The sequence below is a fragment of the Phalacrocorax carbo genome, chromosome 17 (genome assembly GCF_963921805.1).
Source record: "Phalacrocorax carbo chromosome 17, bPhaCar2.1, whole genome shotgun sequence".
Classification (NCBI taxonomy): domain Eukaryota; kingdom Metazoa; phylum Chordata; class Aves; order Suliformes; family Phalacrocoracidae; genus Phalacrocorax; species Phalacrocorax carbo.
In genome coordinates this window covers 4,565,856-4,586,614 of record NC_087529.1, presented here as the reverse complement: position 1 = coordinate 4,586,614, position 20,759 = coordinate 4,565,856, and the positions used below count along the sequence as shown (strand labels likewise).

At 41.0% G+C, this 20,759-nt stretch overlaps 1 protein-coding gene across 6 annotated transcripts in view; it reads left to right on the top strand.

Annotated features, from left to right (window-relative positions):
* BCAS3 (BCAS3 microtubule associated cell migration factor) overlaps positions 1-20,759 on the top strand; it is a 370,477-nt gene that overhangs the window by 167,915 nt on the left and 181,803 nt on the right. For all 6 annotated transcript variants that reach the window (XM_064467926.1, XM_064467925.1, XM_064467929.1 and 3 more), the window contains 3 exons: positions 1,984-2,084; positions 5,529-5,725; positions 7,070-7,167. In XM_064467926.1, the coding sequence (XP_064323996.1) occupies positions 1,984-2,084; positions 5,529-5,725; positions 7,070-7,167 (396 nt within the window). The remainder of the gene's footprint in view (positions 1-1,983; positions 2,085-5,528; positions 5,726-7,069; positions 7,168-20,759) is intronic.

Sequence of the window (20,759 nt, the reverse complement as noted above, 5' to 3'; positions counted from 1 at the left end):
GCTGAGGTTGGGTTTGGATACCCACTTATACAAACAGGATGAAAATCCCTTTATTTCATATAGTGTATGGATTTATGAAAACCCTGTGCTGTTTATATTATAGAGGCGCCGTTCTGTATTTATGGTTACAATTGTGTCTGCTTTGCCGTTATAAATTCCTATTATTAGGGGTTTACAACAAGGCTGTAAAAATTTGTAGTGGATGGAAACTTGATACATAAAGGTCAACCATGTAATAATATCGTTTTTAAAAATCAATTTTAAAAACCGAGTAATTTTTAGATTATGTGAATATAAAAATATTGGTTCTAATTTTAGGATTGTCCGGTACCTTAACGCTAGAGCATAAAACTGTGTTGTTTTACCAAAGTAAAAATACCATTGTTGCATTTGCTTCTTTTAATTTGCTTTTGTGGTGTCTGCTCTTCCCTCAAAGCGGGTGTGGTATCTTGGTATTGAATCCAGGCCTCCACCAGGCCCCTGACGCTAAGCAGGTACAAGAAAATGAAAAATACCACCTGTCTCATTGTCTGGGGTCCTTGCTTGCATTTTGTTTTTTCTAAATTCTTCCAGCTTTCTCAAGTGCAAAGTTTTAGTTTGAGCAGTGTCATGCTACTGCCATAGACAGTAAAGTAGCTAGGCTGTAAGCTTTGCTGACACACTCAAATGGCTCAAGGACCCGGAATCATGAAATATTAATCTTTACAATAATGAGTCAATATTCTCTCTCTTTTTTTTGTGGTAGGATTTGAAAACCAAATTGTGATCACACACCCCGGCCCCCCAAAGTTGTATCTATACATGGTAGTCATTTTAAAAGTGGTTTTGGATATCATGCAGTCTACAGAGCTGAAGAACTTGAATTTTTCTGTTGGGGCGAGTCCATGTGAAGATGAATGAGAGTAGTGAATAGAGGAAAAAAATGACCTTAATTTTGCTCTGTGAATTAAGGTTATTTGTACCAGTCTTTTGAAAACAGAGGGACGTAGGTATTTAAGCAGTTGTAGTAACGCAGGATTTTCATGGTGCAGTCAAGAAAAGGTTTGCAGATGAGCACCGTGGACAGATCTGACACTGGGTCAAAGCAAAGAGTTTGGATGTTATGGGCCTCTTGGAGGTTGTGTCTGGTTGTGTTTAATAGCCACTGATTCATTTGTCCCTCAGCTTGAACTAATACATCTTTCTAGTTATCAGTGTCACCTGCAGCTGAAAAAAAAGTGGGTTTCTTCTCTGTCCAAAATTATTATACAGTATTTCTATAATGCAGTGCAACAGCTGAATACAGAATTTCAGGTACTTTACAGTCCAGTGAAATAATCTCAGTATTCAGTCTTTGTAGCAAATTAAACATCAAACTCTAATTTGTTACGGATTCTCAATTAGCATATTGTTACTACCGTAATGAAAAGGTGACATTAAGACGACCATGAAGCGCTTCCAATTAAATTGCAAAAAGGTCAGATCCTAAAAATCAAGTTGTTCATGAAACCAGCTTTAAATTAACTACATTAATGTCAAAATGAAAGTGAGAATTCAGTACCAAGTCTTGGAAGTACCCTGCATTCGAAGTCAGTGCGTGTAGCAGGGCTTCAGGATAGCTTTTGTCAGTGTGCTTTATCTTAGTTCTGGTTCTGAAAAGTTTGTAGAAAAGGCTTAATTCATTGACAGTGGCATTTCTCAGCGTTGAATTCCTCAAGACAGATGGTTGTCATCCCTATTGGGCTGTTCTGCATGTTCATTAAGTACTTAAGGTTAAAAGAAGAGCCAACTGGCTTATCATAGTGCTGTATGTATACATTCAAGTCAAAGAACAGAAATCTTTTCATCACCATTGTTGTCAATATTTGAGCTCTTTATGTGCTTCAGCATAACGTCACAGATTTAGGAACATACATACATTGTTGTACCAATAACTTACTGAGAAAGCTTTTTAAAAAGCATTTAACAGCGAATCTGATTTTTCAATTTTCTGGTTTTTTTCAGTGGTTCCCCCAGGAAGCCCTGGACCCATCACTCGACATGAGTCATACGACAGCTTAGCATCTGACCACAGCGGGCAGGAGGATGAAGAGTGGCTTTCACAGGTAGGCTTTTTGGGGGAGCTCCAGGTCAGGAGTGAAACAGTAATAGTATCTGCTGGAAGTACAATTCATGACTTTCTCAAAAAAGGAAAGTAAGCTTCCAGTAGGCCATGGGTATTGCTGTGTATAAAACAGACTTCACTCCTGACTTGACGTGTATGAATTTGATAGTCTTTACGTTTTATACAAACTCTGCAAGCTCTAGTAAAAACCATATAAAGCCCCCATCATTATTGGCACAGGTCACATCCTTGGGAAGTTCAGGATGAAGGAGGACGTTAAGTTGGCAACAGAAAGTTATCTCTCTACCTTTTTCTCATGACATGGTCCTTTTCAGACACAGATAAAGGGAGCTGGCTTGGCAAAACGATGATGCCTTTTTGGCTGTGACCTGTGCTATACTTACTGCATTTTAACGTAAAAATGGTAGATAAACGGGTTCCTTCTTTTTCTGGTTATCAGTTACTGCATTCCCTATTGATAATTCTTCAGAGTTCTGGCTAGATACAAATACTATAATGCTTTAAAATTATTCTGCTTGGTGGAATATTTTAATATGAGGTTAAATCTTTGTAGTTTTATCCATTCTTGCTTCATTTCAGTCAAGAAAGCTTCCCTCTAAGAACTCAGTACAGACTCGACTATTTGGCTCAAAACATAACTTCACTTTAAGAATGTAGGTCATGAATAACACACCGAGAATTAGTTCCTGTTAGAAGTAAAAGGTTAGAGTTCAATAAATAAATAAAAACTAGAAATGCTCTGGATTTACCAACACAATTACGGGGTACCTGATACACGGAATTCATCCTGACAAATGAGGTGGGTTTCTCTGGTTTAAGAACAATGCTGTTATGGGAGTGATGCATTAAATGTGTTGCTGGGGTGTATGGCATAAATATGAAATATTCGTGGATGTGATTTGCATCTCCCACTGGTGAATAAATCATACCCAGCATTCTCCTAAACTGAGAAGTTGGGTTCATCAGGGAATCTATTCATGTGAATCCACTTACCTGGCTGAAGTTTTCAGGTGCGGCTGCACACCGGTGTCTCTTATTTAATTATGCTGTCTCTAATTAGTCAGAGCATAAAGATGGTGAAACTACTCAATCTCTGAGTCAATGGGAATTTTATGACTGAGCTCACTGGGGACAAGATTTCACCTGTAGTATTCCACTTACTCTCTCCAGTACTGTTTGGATAGTTTAGCTTATTTTACTGTTCTGGTGACTTTCTGGTACAGCGGGCAACCTGGGGAAAAAGAGAGTAGGGTAAACCTGTGTGTTAGGGGTTGGTTTATTACTAATTCTCGGAAGATATAAAACGTCAAATGAACTTAAGTCTGCTTGAACTTCATCACATCCATCCCTCTAAAAGAGTAAAGTAAGAAAAAAAAAAATCCCAAGCAATATCACAGAACGCAGATAATTCAGAGAATGCTTCCGGAATGTTTAATTTTTGCTAAGTGAAAGGAGTGATGATAGCTCTTTTGAGCATGAAGATGCTAGCATTCTCTAAGCAAGCCACTTTAGATTAAGCCTAAAGTGCAAGTATGTTTTTCAAAATTAAAGTGTTGTTATCAACAGTAACAGCATGCAGTGAAAAAACACTGCCCTTCACTTCAACTTTTCAATTAGAACAGTGGGTAATGTGTGCTGTCAGTGTGAAGTAGATACAATATGTTTGTCCTGCACACAACAGGAGAGTGAATAGGAACATCTGGCCGTAGCCTCAGTAAAATTGCAAAGGCATCTGTTTACCTCTCGGCTCTGTGACACTGATGGTTTGAAGCTTAAAATATACAGATTACTTTATCTGTGGCCTAATTTACACTGCTACATAAAAGCTACTTGCCTCAGAAACGTCTGCAGTCAATCTGAGTTACGCTAAGATAAATGCAAAGATGGAAATAGTGCTAAATAGGCTGTGCATTTGTCGTCTTAAGTTAGCAGAGAACTTAGAACCTTATCCAGTGTTTAAATTAAGAATTGCTGCTAGTACACATCTGTCATATATGTACAAAAATATTTTTTTATTAATTTCCTCACTAAACTGCACTTTTGCTGTGAAGCTGATTCATTGTTTTAGCAGAAATTTATAGGAATTTAATTGTCTGTTTTTGTCATCCTAAAAGTATGAGTTTACCAGAGCTTAATATTTTAGTTTCATATTTAATTTGTCTGATATTTAAGGGCTCTTTTTGATTTTTAAAATTGCATTACAGAAGACTTATGCTTTGTTTACTCTCTTATTTACACGGCCACAATTTCCTGATCTTATACATTTCCAGCAAAGTTACCATCCTCATTTTTCATGGTTGTTGGCATTCCTATAGTTGTCTTATTTAAGAGCTCGCCAGAATTTATACTCATCAGGTTTATAGTTATCAGCGTGGAAAGAAGTCTTTTAAACATTTTGGATGTTTCATTTACTGAAATAACTTCTTTTTCGAAAGTTCATATTTCGACTCTCACTGGGAGCCAATACGTAGAGGAAAATCTGAATACTTGAAAGTATCGTTTGTAAGACACATCGTCTGTATTCTCTGTGCCTTTTGGAAGTCAGCACGGAGCTGAGAAGTTTCTGTGTCTGAGTGTATATCTACACGTAAACCTACATACAGATATATCTCTCATATACACTTCCTATTTAATGTATATGTCATTGTCTTCCTCTATTTCTTGTTGGAATGTTCATTACATGAATCTATATCTATCTGTGTGTCGGTAGCTGCCCTTCTAAACTCCAAGTGTTGCGCATACATGTTTATATTACACCTGCACAATAATGAGCATGACCTGGGCGCTTCAGCGTCTCACGGTGCACTTCACCTTGCTCTCTGTTACAAACCTTGTGTTCCAGCAAGATGGTCTCTGCCAGCGGTATCCTCGGATATGCCAACAGTAATTACAAGCTTTGATTTGAAATACAGTTTGCACTACACGCGTGTGAAGCAGCGCTGCCTGATGTGTGAACTTCTAGCAAGCAGCCGTAACAAAGCTGTAGCAGCTTGCTTTTAAAAAGTGCATCCCTTGACCTGGTCAGGACTGAGCTTATCTGGGGGAGGCAGACTTCAGTTCCTCTGTCTGCTCCGCGTAGATGCAAACAGAAGTGTGTTCCCCTGTTTGTTACACCACAAGGGTGGCTTTTTAGCCTTTGAGTTATAGTGTGTATTTCATAATGGCAAGGGGAGGAATGAAACAGGATCAGGTAAAATGATAGCCAGGATGGATTGTTGGTCTTCAGTCTTCTTCTTGGCTTTGGCTGGAGCATCGCTCTCCAGCAAAGGCACTCCAAATCTTCCCTTGTTCAGCGTTCCTCTGAACTGATGGCACAAAACACGCTTCTTGCTTGAGAACAGCAGGATTCGGGGGGTTCAGTGTAGTGAAGGAACCATTCGATGTACAGCAGGGTTTTGTTAAGCATTACCCCATCTTCTCACAGGTCGAAATAGTGACTCACACCGGGCCTCATCGACGCCTGTGGATGGGCCCACAGTTCCAGTTCAAAACAATCCATCCCTCAGGCCAAACTACCGTCATTTCGTCCAGTTCTTCAGTGCTGCAGTCGCACGGCCCGAGTGACACCCCGCAGCCTCTTCTGGACTTTGATACAGACGATCTTGATCTCAACAGTCTCAGGTAAAAATAAAATCAATTTTCAAGCTGTTTTGTATTTGTTGTGTGAATAACTTACCTCATGCTTAAATGAGGCCATCTGTACAGAACGTGTAATAGTTTTCATCAGGCTTGTCCAGATGAAGGCCCATAGAAGAGCATGTGACTCGGCAACAATAAAATTTCATCCAGGCCGAGCAGCTTAGATTCCTTTCTGCCACCCCTTCTTGGGTAAATGACAGTGAAAGACCATACGAAGTCTGGTGGCCTTGCTCAGCGTTGTCTTGGCTTTCACATTTCTGCATAGCTTAATAAATTCATTTTCTCAGGCATGAGTGAGAGCTTTATGCCATAGATTTAGATGCTGACTGTGAAGCGGTCAGTGTGTTGGAACAGTAAGTGAACTTCTGGAATGTTTTTCCCCTCCCTGTTTTGTTTTGTTTTTTCCCTTCCTTTGCTTCCTTCCTTGTAATTCTTTTTCATTTATTTAATTCATCTGGTTTTGGACATTGGCTGATTTGGAATTGGGGGCAGGGGGTGGGCCTAGGGAAATGAAGGCAGGAGAGCGAAGGTAAATGTGGGTTTATATTTACTGATAGCTAGTGATTTTGTAGCAGTGCTTTATGCACCATGTATTTCTGTGTCCTGTCCGGTAACTCTCAAGATTTAACGAGTTTCCATGCTCCTGACTCTGCATGTGATTTGAAGTCCAAAGTTCTGTGGTATGGACTTGGACTGTTTGGGACTCTGTCTGAAACTCTTATGAGTAAAACAAGAGAAATGGATAATATTACTAATCCCATTAAAACTGGGCAGATTGTCCTTGGACTGAAAATACGTGGGTTTGAAATGTGTGATTTCTCCTTGTGTGTAATTACTCCCACAAGTAAGGATATAGCTGTCAAATATGTTATTTTTTAATTGTATATATGTATATATATGCAGAAAGAAAGCAGAAATTTAAAAAAAATATAACATAGCTCTATGTTACAAAAGGATTAGACAATTACAAACGTGTCTCTTATCCTAAACTGCCAAAGAAAATGCTGCCGTTCAGGAGGGTGATAGAGGCTTTTTAACCAATTTGGGTAGGGTGAGGTTTGTTTTTTTTCCTTTGAGGCTTTCTGGGAGCTCACAACTGAGACATAGTTTGGGGACACTCACTTTGTGTAGAGTCTCAATCTGTCCCTGGATGGATTATCCAGATCTTGGCTCCGCAAAGCAAAGGAAAACAAAAGTTTTCAACAGTTGGCTGATTTGAAAATAGAGAGTTGCTTAATTGGTTCAGCTGATTCAGGTTTGTGACTTAATTACAGCCTTCATGAGCAATGGTTTCGACACAGGTAGTAACTATAACTTATTATTTAGGATTCAGCCAGTTCGTTCAGAACCTGTTAGCATGCCGGGGTCATCACGTCCAGTTTCTGATCGCAGAGGAGTTTCAACAGTGATTGATGCTACCTCAGGTAGAAACGTGTTGATTTCATGTTCTCTTTGATATTCATGGCATTCATCAATCTTGTCTCTTTTTGTCTGGTAACATGTTTACTAACCATTGCCATATACTTAAAAGGATATCATGATTTTCAGCTGCATGATAGGGTAAGTGCTGTCTTATACAAATACATAACTGAAAGCTACCTTAATGATGACCTTTTTTTTCCTCTTACCACTCAAATCTGAAGTCACAGCATTCTGGTAAGATCTGAACACAATATTTACATTAACTTTAACATGAGCTATGGAATGCCAAAACCTGCCTAAACTAAAAAGCAGAACACTTGCAAATACTAACACTGAAATGCTTTTATTAATGAATGCCTAAAGCATAGAATGTTACAGTTCCATCTCATTTATAAAAAGCTTTCATTGAAATGTAATCATAAATGTAATTGATTTCAGTGAACAGTCAAGACAACAGGACAGTTTATCTAATGTTTGTGTGAAAGGCACATTTTCACCGCTCTAAAAGAGTGTGTAAATTTAATGCTACAGTGGTTATGTTAATATCAACATAGTAATATATGTACAATAAAGTTTTCTTCTCTTTTTCTCAGTGGTGGGGTATAGTCTGTATAAAGAAACAAGGACAGCAGAGCTTTGTATTCTAGTACAGCTGTATAGCATCTGAAGGGTCCACACAGCAGGGTTTTGTCAAATAAAATCTCTCACAAGTAGAATTATTAAACACACAGCATTAGTCAAACAGTCAAGTCAGAGAGGATTTTAATCTTTAGTGATTTGAAAATCCCTGGAGACTGCTGATTGGATTGAGGTTAAACTGTAAAAAGAGACTGTAACACATACAGAAACTAGTTTCTGAAGGTTGTTTTAGAGAGAGTTAAAATAAAAGCTCCTGTTCCAGACTGTATTTGCTATTGATATAAATTCTGATATTGTATTGTTTGCTAAATTAATTTACTTGGGTATTTCTGGATATTTCTTAGAAGTGTTTATAACTGAGTTCAATAATAACTAAATTTACTTTGGGTATTGAGGATAGTCATTATAAATTCCATTTTCAAATATTTAAAACTTGTTCAATTAATTCACATTGACCTCAGACAAACATCTGATGCTGGTTATTTAAAGGGAATTTTATTTGTCTTAGTACATGGCAAAGTAATTTTGAAAATAATTGTTAGCTACAGAACAAAACATAAATGCATCAGTGATGACTTTTTTGGTCTAGTTCATTTATACCTATTACCCCTAAAAGGTTACCAGCTTGAATCATAGGAGTGCTTCTGTCTGTGTATCTGACTCTTCAGATTCAGAGTGATTAATGGCATAGCTGTTCTTGACTATCAAAGTGACTATGCCAGCTGATACAGATAAAGGTATCTGGGTTATCGGAGGTGGGGGTGTTGGTTTTTGGGGGGTTTTTGTTTGTTTTTCCTCTTGTGAACAAATGGAGCAGTGCCATACTTACAGCAGGGGTGTGCATTAATTCTGAAATATAACCGGCTGTGTTATTCCATCTACAGTAGAAACAATCAACCACATAGGACCGTACCTTTTCTGTGCTAAACAGCCTTCCCTGTAGTGTGGATGGGGCCTTAATAAGAAATTGCTCATGTGAATGTGATGAAGCTCTATTGGTAATGCCTTTAACATGTGTGTCCATATTAAAATTGCCAAAGTTGATCGTATGCATTGTTATGACACTGAAAATATATTTACTGTACGGCAGTGACTCAGTTTTGTTATAACACCTCATAAGTTTCTAATAAACAATACATGGATTTTGTTAGGGACATGCTGATAGCAGTATTTTATTTAACTTCACTGCCAGGCAGTTTGGATTTGAATTCATTTTTGATTCAGGGACTTTACCACCTATTCGCAGTTTTCATATTGCCTGATCCTTGTCCTTTCCCATGCAGATATTATTGGCCCAAGCTTTGGGTAGATACGCCAGATTATGTGTGAGGGTATTGGGGTGTGAATTCTGCTCAGAGTAAAGGTGACACAAGAAAAAACATGCACTTTTCTTTGAGATCTCATGCTCTTCTTGTAACACAGCCCAGGAAAGGGAAGAAGAGTGTTTTATGCTTACTTGCTTTGAGATGTGCAGAAAATTACATTAAGCTCAGCCCTGAATCTAAGGGTTTTATTTTAAATGCTGTTCATGTACGACATTGCATTTTTTGTGTTATAGTCCACTACTGTAAGTGTTCTCATTTCCTGCTATTACCAAGGCATGCCCTAAATGGCTTACGTTCTTTATGGAAAACAAATTTATTGGAAAATACGTTTTTCAGTTTGAAGGATATTTTTTTAAGTAGGTCATAAATTTTTACTACCTAAGCTGAACCAGGAAGTGGTTCCTCAGTTATGACCCATGCATTCGAGTCTGTTGCACTTTATGAAGATGCTTATCTGCTGTTTGATTGCCTGTTGCTTAGAGATGCAACCAGCGTGGCGCCTCTTCTTATCTAACTCCATCGCTTTTTCTTCCTATCAAAAGATTTCAAGTACATGTTTATCATCTCCCATTATTCTTCCGCCGTCCTTGATAGCTTCCTTCCTTCTCCCCCCTTGGTGACAACTCTGAAATCTGTGTAATTTTTTTATCGTGATTTTTCACATGTCTGTAGAAGTAGGGTATACTAACGACAATATTCTCTCACGAGATCATCTGCAAAAATCTTCATTTTAAAAGTATAAAATTTTTAATACGTGAAAATCAATCCTGAAAATTTGCAGTGGCACTTTCAAGGTGGTTGTCTGTATCTCTAAAGATGACTTGGATAAATTTTAAAAAACATGTATTTCAATATGGTTATCTTGACTTAAAATTCTGTGAAGATATTCTCTCTTGGTTTTGTGGTTTGTCTTTTTTTAAATCGAATCTCAGAAGTTTGCAAAAATGTAGTCACCTAAAGCTACTGGACATTTGTCCCTCAATGCACACATTTTAGTCATATGCATCAGAGAGAGGATATACCCTCAAGGATTAAATGCACTGTAATTCCAGATGCTATTCCAGATTGGCCATTAGAAATGTTAAAGGGACAACACTGAGTTTAAAGCTGTATAAAGCAGGAAGCCTTTAATAATAATGCAGCAAAACAAATCACTACTGAACACGCAGTAAATGCCCGCTGTGTGTAGCAAGCAGGCAGGCGTGCTCGTGCGTCTGTGTGTCCATCCTTTCCGAAGAAGCGCTGAGGCTATCGGCTGCTTGCACTGAGTTTATCAAAGGTGGGGTGAGTCTTAGTAAGTCAGGTTACATTTAAGGCTTTATTAGACACCAGGGGTGGAAGAGAAACCTCGCGAGTGCCCTGTGCAGGAGATGCTGCAGCTGAAGGTCACGCGCTTCACGCAACCAAACCAACCAGCCCTGAGACAGAAATCTGTAGTGCAACAAGAGGAAGTACTTCTTGCAGAACGAGCTGGCTCTATTTCAGATGACCACTCTACAGGCATGGCTTGAAAACTTTACATTACCTGTATACATTGGACGCGGTTCCTTTCTTTGATGTGAGAAGCTTTAGATAGGATTTTTGGCTAGCTGAGGATATCTACAGAATGATGGAGGCTAATCTAGAAATACAAGCATAGGCTACGTGCGTAATTGAACACTTCCAGGCACCTTTCTGAATTTTTATACTGTAACCTGTGGATGAATGATGCGTGTCATATCTGTTACGTCCTTGAAAATCAAAGTGCTGATAGATCTCTACTTATAATAAATAATGCAGAAATTAAAGGGTGTAGGAAGGTTAGGATATCTGTCCGGAACAACAGCTCTGAACTTCCAGAAATCGAAAACCTCTAGAGAAGGGATTTTGCAGCAGTTCCTGATCACAGTAAATTTGATCGCACAGCTGCATTGAGTCTGTAAGGGCAAGTGTTTCCCTTAAACTGTAACAAATGTGTTGAAGGGCGCAGGTACTGAGGTACGCTCAGTCATAGCTGTTAATTCAATCCTGCTTAGGGAAAAAAAAAGTGTGTGCATCTGTGCGTGTGTTTATGAAAAGCCTTGTTTATTCCCTCATACAATGAGGTTTTTGACACTTATCCCTCAGTCCAGTAATGATTTTGTTGCGTTGTCAGCCGAGTAGGAAAGTGTTGACAAAGAAGTTGTCTGATCTCTGTTTTGCATCAGCTTTTCCTTTCCTACTTGGAGGAGATCTCCGTTTCTTTCTTGCTTAGGGCAAATACAGAAGTTAGAGTGGGAAGGATTTTAATGAATAAAATTAAATTGTAGAAGAAAAAGATCCTGAGCTTTTTTTTCCCTCTTTGATTGTGTGTGGGGCCGGGGGAACCTTTATGTTCTTCTCTAAAACCCAGCATGTGCTGTGCTGCTTAGGGATGCACGCATCATTTTTTAATGACGATTGTTTGTTACTGTTGTATGAAACTCTGACAATACTAAGCTCTCTTCTGGTTACTTCAATCAATGCCCACTTAAAATTGGCTTGTAATTTAGTACTTCCCTTTCTTTTGTGTGCGACTGGCTGGTCACGGACAGATAGCTCGTTGCCTGTGGAGGGTTTAATGAACAGAAGAATTGACTTGAGTTTTGTGGGGGATGGAGTTTGCCTCCCCTCCCTCCCTCCGCTCTGCCTGTGAAGGATCTTTTATTGTTCATCACCACACCTGTGAGATAGGGACCATGGGACAAATTTTTACTGTCCAGCAATGCTCTCACTTGGAATTTAATAAACACTTCTGCTGTCACACCTTAAACCATCTGAGCTCTTTTCTGATGTATGCGCGATCAAATATTTATTCCCAAATGCTGTACACCAGAAAGTGCTGCCTTGGAGTAGCAGAGATCAGTTATTCAGGTAGTAAAGATGTGTGAATGCAGCTGGCAGATGAAGTCACCAACATTATGAATTCCCAGGCTGTCCTTATTGCCACAGGCAATAACTGACAGGCCTGAGCAGTGGCTGGTTTCCCATTACGGGCGCTGGTAGGGCCCGGGGAGTCCTGGCGTCATGGATACTTGAGCTGCCCTGCTTGAGCGGAGCCGGCCAGCGCTGGAGGGTCCTTGTTGCAGAGAGATGTAATCAATATGGTCTGGAGTCCTTGACCTGAACCTGTAATTACCTGGATGGTATAAAGGTAGCTTGTTGTTGCAGATAGAGATTGCACTCAGATCCTCCGAGTATAATGCTGAGCTTTGAAGCCAAGGAAGAGATTTGGCCCTTGGTCTGTTCTTCACAGCGACTGGGAGGTTTTAATAACGGTCATATAACAAGCTGCTCTTAGAGGGCATCACCTGTTTAGTAACAGCAAAACATGCACCCAGCACTGCTTGTTTTGCACTTCTACGTTCTGTTGGCTTAAATTTAAATGAATTTAAGTTATGGTTCTTTCCTGGAATCACTTCTGAACAAATTCTGTTACCTATTTAAAACACTTATTATGTTACTTATTTGAAAAGCATTTTAGGTATTATTCCTAGGGTAGTGATAGAGCGTGGGATATACTCAGGGCTTTTTGTTTTCTCAGTGCAGTAGCACACAGTTGCCATGCACTCATGCTCTCACCATCCTCTTCGTCCGTCTTGCTAAATGTGTGTGTGCTATAATACAAAATTCTCGTACTTGGAATTTTTTCAACCTGATTTGTATCATCTAATTTGAGAAGATGTTATCTAATGATTTTTGAAGGAAGCCTGCAGACAGAACTGACTTCAGCAGGCTCCAAGACGCCAGTGCAGTATACGTGGTTACATCTAGAAGCAGCTATGCCCTATAGACTATGGAGATGTGAAGAGAAATTAAAATGACCTGACACTACTGACTGGGCACTTGCTGCTGGATCATTGCCTGGCTTGGGAAAAGACTCAGCTGCAGGGATACATGGAGTAGCATTAATGTCTCGAAACACTGCTGGGTGTTTTCTCTAGGCAGGAGAAGTATACTGGAGAGGAAGGGCATGGGAACAGTGACTGAAATGCAGCAGAATCGTTATGTACTGATTTATTTTTGCCTCCCTAGGATGGTTGTGGGTGAGTTAGTCTGTTAATTCTGGAGATAGGAACTCACCACGCAGCATGACGTAGCAATGTAGGGTAGCTGCTACCCTGCTAGCGACAGAGGAGACTGATACTCCTTATCCTGGTTTGCCTGTGGTTCAGCTGGGGAGGCGCATCATAATTGAAGCAGTTCATCTCTCAGACGGTTGTGCTTTGACACATAAGCGTCCATCAGCTAAAAAAACCCATGGTGCGACATGCGAGTTAGTTTCACAGATGCAAGTGAAAATCAAAAATCAGTTTCTAGACACTGCTGTGTTAGGCTGGCTTTGACTTTAAGCAACTTAAGTTACTCCAGGTGCTTAATCCCCCAAAGGCCGAAGACCCTGTTCATCCTGCTAATGTGATTTTTGATAGTTCACAGGGAACTCTGACAAACAAGAAGCCCAGCAATTTCCATGTTGATGCCATAGCTAGATGAAAGCATAACTGTGGCCTAACCAACATAATAACCAAATACAAGGTGGTGGGGTTTTTCTTTATATGTGAAGATAAGTTGCAACGAGGTCTCCAGGGGCCACGTTAATGGTCATTGGTGCAGTCCTCTGTTGCTCAAAGACAGTTGTTCTCATGTCACGGAGCCCGCTCGGCGCATGTACCAGTGGTCCATTAATGCAGACAGCGGAGTGTCTTATTGCCCGAGTGTTACATACTGGCTTCCAGTTGGGGAAGCCACCTTCAGTTCGTATAATGGTTTGTCAGCTGAAAAATAGCAGTGTGCTAGAGCATGGTCTGGTCCAAGTGTATAAGCGCCTTCTGTCTGTTTGAGGGAAAAAGTGCAAAATGCACAATAGGTATTTTGTATATCAGTAGCTAACGCGAACTCATTCTGAACAGAAAATCGCTGTTATATACCCCTTAATTGTCTTTCATTAACAGCTGTTGCTAATGTTCTGCGTAGGTAGCTTTAAAGTTCCAACTAAGTGGAAAGTGTTGATTCTAATCATATCTGACACCACGGTCTTCTACGGAACGACACATGAGCTGAGATTCCCGACGGGCTCCTGTAGGATACAATATTTATTATAGCTTGAGATCTAAGAGCTCCTAGCTGCTGTTAAACTTACAAGAGATCCAGAAAACCTCAGTGTCTCTACTTGTGTTTTCATAGATTGCACAGAAATAACACACTGTACGGTATTTGCAAAGAAGCGTGTTCATTGACGTTTCTGCTCTTTTTATACAGCACTTAACGGAATCGTTTTACAAATCTTGATATTTTTATAAGTTTGTAATATAGTCTAAGCTCATCTATTAATCTAGGCTGTTTGAAATGTTCTTAAACCGGTATTAGATGAGCATGTTAAAAGAAGAGTACTTGAACATCCATCTGCAGATGAATTTTAGAGTCAGTATTGTTTCAGGGAAAGCTTTCATTTGGAAACAGTGTTCCAGTTTATAATAGAGACGTTCTTATTTAATGATTTCACTAAATTAGGCTCTCCTTCAAAGTGTTGGCTCACTGTTTTCCATCTTTGCTTTGAAAAACCTTTAAATATGCTTCATTATTTCTTGTTTCAAGTGTATCTCCTCCACCTTGGACTGTAGTCTCTGTCAGACACCAGGTTTTTAATCATCAGGTTTGCTTCCTGGTTCTGGTCCTCTTGATCTTCCAGCCTGTCCTTCCCTGCTTTCAGGAGCTGTTCCAGAACATCAGCCCTTGTCCTCAGGGCTCTGCGGACTCCTTTTGTCTTTCAGCTTCCTCCTGCCTGTAAAATACCCAAAGAGGCTTGATGTCCGTGTCCCTAGAGCACAGCAACTACCTGAATGCTACAGGTTGTGATGGCCTCTTTGGAGCAATTAAATCTGTAGGTGCAAAACTGGGCATGAAGCGGTCTCCAAGAATGTTTTTGGGGTTTGGTTTTTCAAGAGCAGTTGGAAGTGATGCAGCAGCTGCTAAGCAATGCTTCCTAGATTCATAGTGAATCTTCTTTCTTTTTTTTTTTAAATTCTCCTCTTCAGCAGATGGCAAAAATAGCTTTTAAGGATAAGTATGGTGGCTTGTTTGTGAGTTTTGCTTTTTTTTTCCAAGTAGTGGGATAATAGTGCTGTATTATAAATCAAAACACTCTGCACAAAAAGGAAGGCGAAACGGAGGATGGGGTTGATGAGCTGCTGCTTCACTGCGCAGCCGTTGAGCTCTCAGCTGTGCAGCGTGCGAGTTGGCCGCCGGTGTCATACCAGAAACTATTTTCAATATGAATCTCTAATTTTCTTCTCACTTGTATTTCCTCATTCTACAGACAACGTTGGCTTGTGGATAATACTTTACTATGTAAAAATTTGTCTAACGCTTCTCAGTGTTTTTAGAGCCACAAAAACTTGTTCTTTTATAAGTCACCAGAGGTTTAATGTCTGGTTTCAGAGTTCACCTGGGCCAAACCCCTGCTCACGGTGGAAAGACTCTACACAAACTCTCTACACAGACTATCTGGATCAATACTGAAATGCTTTAAACAAGAGCATCAGTCCTCACATGTGTTTTTTATTAACGTAATGTCAGCATATGCACCTATTTTCACCATTATTAATCCAAAATCAGCGGGTTTTAGGTATTCTTCATTAGAGTGTAATATGGATGAGTGAGCAGAAGTGTGCGTTTAGGTATATACCATATAAAACTGAGCTATTTGGCACGAGGCAGGCATTTGATCTGTTTTAAGGTGGAGTTTAATATTTTGATGGTGTTACAATCACAGCCTCCTCGCCCTGTCTTCTCCTTGCTGAAGTAAGGCTGTTCTGTGCTGGAAATAAATATTTATATCTAAGTTGAAATATAGTCTGTTGGTACTTACTTGTATATATTTTATTGCCTCAGTTATGTAAGAGGTAAAAAAAACAGATGGAAAATATTTTGTTTTTCTTAATTATCCAATACTGTGAAATACCCATCAGCTTGCAGTCATCTTGGCTCCTCCCCCTGCCTTGGACTCCATCCCTGGCATGATCCCAGCCAGTTTTTAACAGTGGTTTATCTGCTGCTTGCATTGCTTTTAACTTTCACTTTTTATTAGAACCAAAGCTAAATTGGGTGCCAGTTAGTACTCCAGCTGTGGGTGGAGCACTACAAAGAGCCAAAGCTGGTGCCAGCACGCAGTTGCTGCAGAGAGCAGCTGGTGCGTGGGGTGAAAGGAGCCCTGTTTGTCACCATCCTCCGCCTCGGCCGGTTGTTGTGTGCAAGTGCAGAGTCTCTGGCAATGCTTCCAGCCATGGGGGCTCTGCAGATAGGAGAGCTCTTACAGTCTTGACCGCTGCTGGCTGCTGGGGACCGCCTGCCCGGGCCTTGCCTCCTTCCAAAAAGAGTGCAGAGTCTTAAGGGGAGCACGTAAAGCCAAGTACTTTGCATACATAAACCTTCTGGTGCTATTTCCCTTGTAAAGGTGGAAACAAGCAGGTCACAGTTAGTAAATGACAGAAAGCAGGCTTGGGATTGTTCACACCATTAGCACAGGATCTCTCCAGATAAGAAAAGTGGTATATGAGCCTCTATTGCCCTGAGGCTGCCTTTCGTTTACTGTGCAGGGTGTGGTGCGTTAAAATGGAGCAAGAACAGGGAAAATAAAAAGGTGGCGATATGACTAAGATACAGTTTTTGCTGGACGTTGGCCACAGATTTAAGGCCTCAGAGAGGATTCCTGGGGCCTTCGTATGCTATCCCAAAACCAAAACGAAAGCCTTTCCAAATGCATTTTATAAGCTCTGTGATTGTAATAGTCCTATCAAAAATCCCATGTCCCCAGGTCAAGTGGGGTGCAGGCCCTCCTCTTCTGCAATCCCAGGCTTGCCAAGTCTCTCTTGCTTGATATTTCCCTCTAGCAACAGCGGGCAACCATTTGTGCCTCTTGTGCAGGGAGCGCTGTGTACACTACCTCCAGGGGCGTCCAGCACAGCTGCTTTCCCTTGAGCTCACATCTGCTCAGAAGGAGTGGGACCTACGTGCGCTCGCTTGCCTGGGCTTTTGTCCCAGATGCAGCTGGCCCTGGCTGTGTACAACCCACCTGTATTTCTGGATAATTCATAGAATTTGCTAGGCTTTGGCACAGAGGCCAAAGGCTTGCTCGTGAGTGTCTGATTGGGTCTGAGCGTTTGTTTTGGTAACTGGCTCTGTCCTTGTCTTCTGCATTACCTTTCCTTTTTTCCAAGTCACGGTGCCATTGATGTGAGAAATGCCGCACAGGAACTGGAAACTCTGGAAGTCGTGGCCTCTTTTTAATGTTAGGACCCTGCAAGAAGTCCTGGCTGTACCATTCCAGGAAAGGAGGCCTCTAGAAAGAGGCATACAGACGTATTTTTGCCTTGATACAAAAAGCAGCAGAAGCCACTCTTGCCATAAGGGTCTTGCTAGCTCTTTGCTACCAGGACAATATCCATTAGCTGCGTTTGCATTAATTGCAAAAGTACCTCTTCAGGCATTCACTTATATTGTTTACAGCATGAATGCTGAGCAAATCACCATGTGCTGTACTGTTTGACCATCACTTAAAATATATTTTTAAGGTAAGCATAACATTCTCTAACCTTATTTGTGATTGAATGTCAAATTTAGTAACTGACAATAGATCATCTACAAGGTTGGTTGTGTTGCTGGTGGGTTTTTTTAACAAACAGTTGCCATGAAAGAATTTGGAGAAGAAATTAAATACTCTTGTGTTAGCCCTTTTGGGTTTGGCCTTCCTATTTCAGCTTTACAAACAAAACAAAAAAAAAAACCCCACCCCAAAACAACAGCAGGAGCAAACAGCATGTACTGAAACACTTACAGGGAAGTACATCTTACCACTGAATTTAGATTAAAAATTCACTATATCATAAGCGAACCGTTTCCCCCTTGATTCGTGGCCAAAATATGAGGAAAAACCTTGCAGATGCATTATGCATTTTACAAAAGAACATATGCATGCATTTAAATCATTTACATTTCATCTTTGCTTTCTCTTGTTTTTAACCCATATTACAGTGAATGACAGCATGTTTGGAAAACCGAGGTTGAAAGCAAAGTTTAAACTTTCATGCACAATAAGCTAAACTGCAAGCAGTGCTTCACTATTTCATGACTTTATTTCAGAGTTTTGCTGGTGCCTTTTCCTTTCTCTCCATGTGACTGAAACTTGGTGAATCTGGCTTGCAAAAAAACCAAAAAAAAATTATACCGTGGTTGGTTTGTGCTAGTCTTACAGTGCCTGCGAAGAAAGAGGATCCATCCTTGCTGAAGCAGGTTCTCAGGAGAAGGTGCAACCATGTGCTTAAAGATGCTCTGGATCAGGGCTCAGGATGACTATTAATTGTTCATCATTAGGCAGTATCAAACATTCCTCATGCTATAAAATCCTTTTCAGTGGGGGCTGAGGAGGGGAGGACAGAGGGACACCAGCTGATTTGACTGCTTTTCAGCACTACCCTGCTGTTTGTTAAATCAGCAACTTTTAGCCGATCTGCTTATCGAGCAGGTAGCTGAAAAAGAATTTGCATTGTGGATATGATGTTTTGTTTAATGTCATCAGCAAGCACTGCTTCCCCATTGCTGTGAGTGGACAAATAAAATTCAGCTTTATTGGCCTAGTTATAGCCTTTTAATAACACTTCAGTGAAAGATTGTGCATGCCATGAAGTGCTGAACGCGTGCTCTAAAGTGGTGTAACGTGACTAAAGTACACTGATAATGTCAGATGGGTCTAACGCTGGTGAGGGCACGGTCTGCTCTCCCTCTGCCAGGGCGGGGGGAGCTGGCCTGTCGAGGGTAGCGGAGGAGCCGAAGCACCGTGCGGATGCACCTGGGTGATGCTCAGCAGCAGGGTGTGTCACCTTCCCCGCAGCCCTGGCTGTGGCACCCGTGGGCTGGCTCCCCGCGGAGCTGCCCGGCGGTCTCGGCACAGCGCTTTCCCGCTCCAGCGGTGACAGGACCACGGTGCCGAGACCCGAGCTAGCTCTGCATGGAGCCAGCTACAGTTTATTAGCTTAGGCTCTGTGCCACGCAGAGACAGATAAAGTGCTTGCAGACAGCGGCTGGCCCTCGATCAGGGTAGCTGAGCTTGGGCCTGTTTCTGCGTGCTAACCCATGGGACTTCTGGGGTTGTCAGTGAGTTCGGCACATATAGAGGCCGCGGGATTTGTTTGTAAATGTTGATTTGAAAGTTAGATCCTTACACGTGCCTCTTCGATTCACAGCTCAAAATACAGAGTAACTTTCATCCCGAACAGCTTGCAAAAATTCTTCCTCGTTATCTTCACCTCCCAGACTCTCTGTAAGAGTTGAACCCAGAGTTCTTAATTTATTTTGCCAGTAGAGATTGACTTATAATTAGGGATATCACGTGGAGGACCTGTAACTTATTTGTATATCCATCCTTCCATGTTTAAAGCCAAGTCAAGAAACTAATGAGGTTACAAAAATATTGCTGATCCTGAAGCAAATACAGTTGGAGAACATATGCTTTGGTTTTACATTTCTGCCTCTAAAAGGTGACATGTCCCGTGTTTGTCATTTAATTTAACATTCTATATATTTTTAAACGGCTGTATGATTTGAAGTCTCCAGATGCCACGCTTTATGCTAAATGAGGTTGACAGTTCAGTGACGTGGAAGGCCATTATCTCACCTTTGTGCTTCTAAACTCTAGCCACTTGCCTTTGCCCGTTCATAATGCATTTACTGCGTTACAGCATAGGAATTCTTAACACCTATTGAAAGCATTAATCAGGTATGCCATACTGAGGGGCACCTTAAGATAGGCGAAAAGCAAGAACCGATGCTGTTCTTCAAATTCGTATTTCTCCTATTGCTTGTACTGGGGATTCAGTAAATGATGAACTCCGGTAATACACGCTGACTGGGGCACTGTGTATTATGTAGGCAACAAAGAGCGATGAAGCTGGTGAAGGGCCTGGAGAGCAGGTCTGATAAGGAGAGGTTGAGGGAGCTGGGGGGGTTTAGCCTGGAGAAGAGGGGGCTGAGGGGAGCCCTTCTCGCTCTCTGCAGCTGCCTGAGAGGGGCTGGAGTGAGGGGGGTGTTGGTCTCTTCTCCCAGGTCACTAGTGATAGAAGGAGAGGAAACAGCCTCAAGCTGCATCAGGGGAGGTTTAGATTGGATATTAGGAAGACTTTCTTCAGTGAAAGAGTGGTCAGACATTAGAAGAGGCTGCCCAGAGAGGTGGGGGAGTCACCATCCTAGGGGGTGTTTAAAAGACATGTAGACGTGGCACTTCAGGGCATGGTTTAAGAAGCGTAGTAGTGTTGGGTTGATGGTTGGACTTGATGATCCTAGAGGTCTTTTCCAACCTGTACTCAACCTGCTGTACTCAAAATTCACAATGAACAGCAATGATCTGTATTAGTTTTCTGAGACTTAGGTTGTATCTTTAATATGCCACTGGAAGCAAGCGTAAGGCGGTCACATGCCAGTGGTAGCTTGGTGAGATGTTCCTCAGGTGATCAGTGTAACCAAGATAACATGGACTCCCAAACCACACTGTGGAAAGTCCACTGGATTTTCACACACACAGTAAAGTAATTTCTCTAAATGCTGTGGTCACTCATGTTATGACTAATGTATCCTAAAGGAAT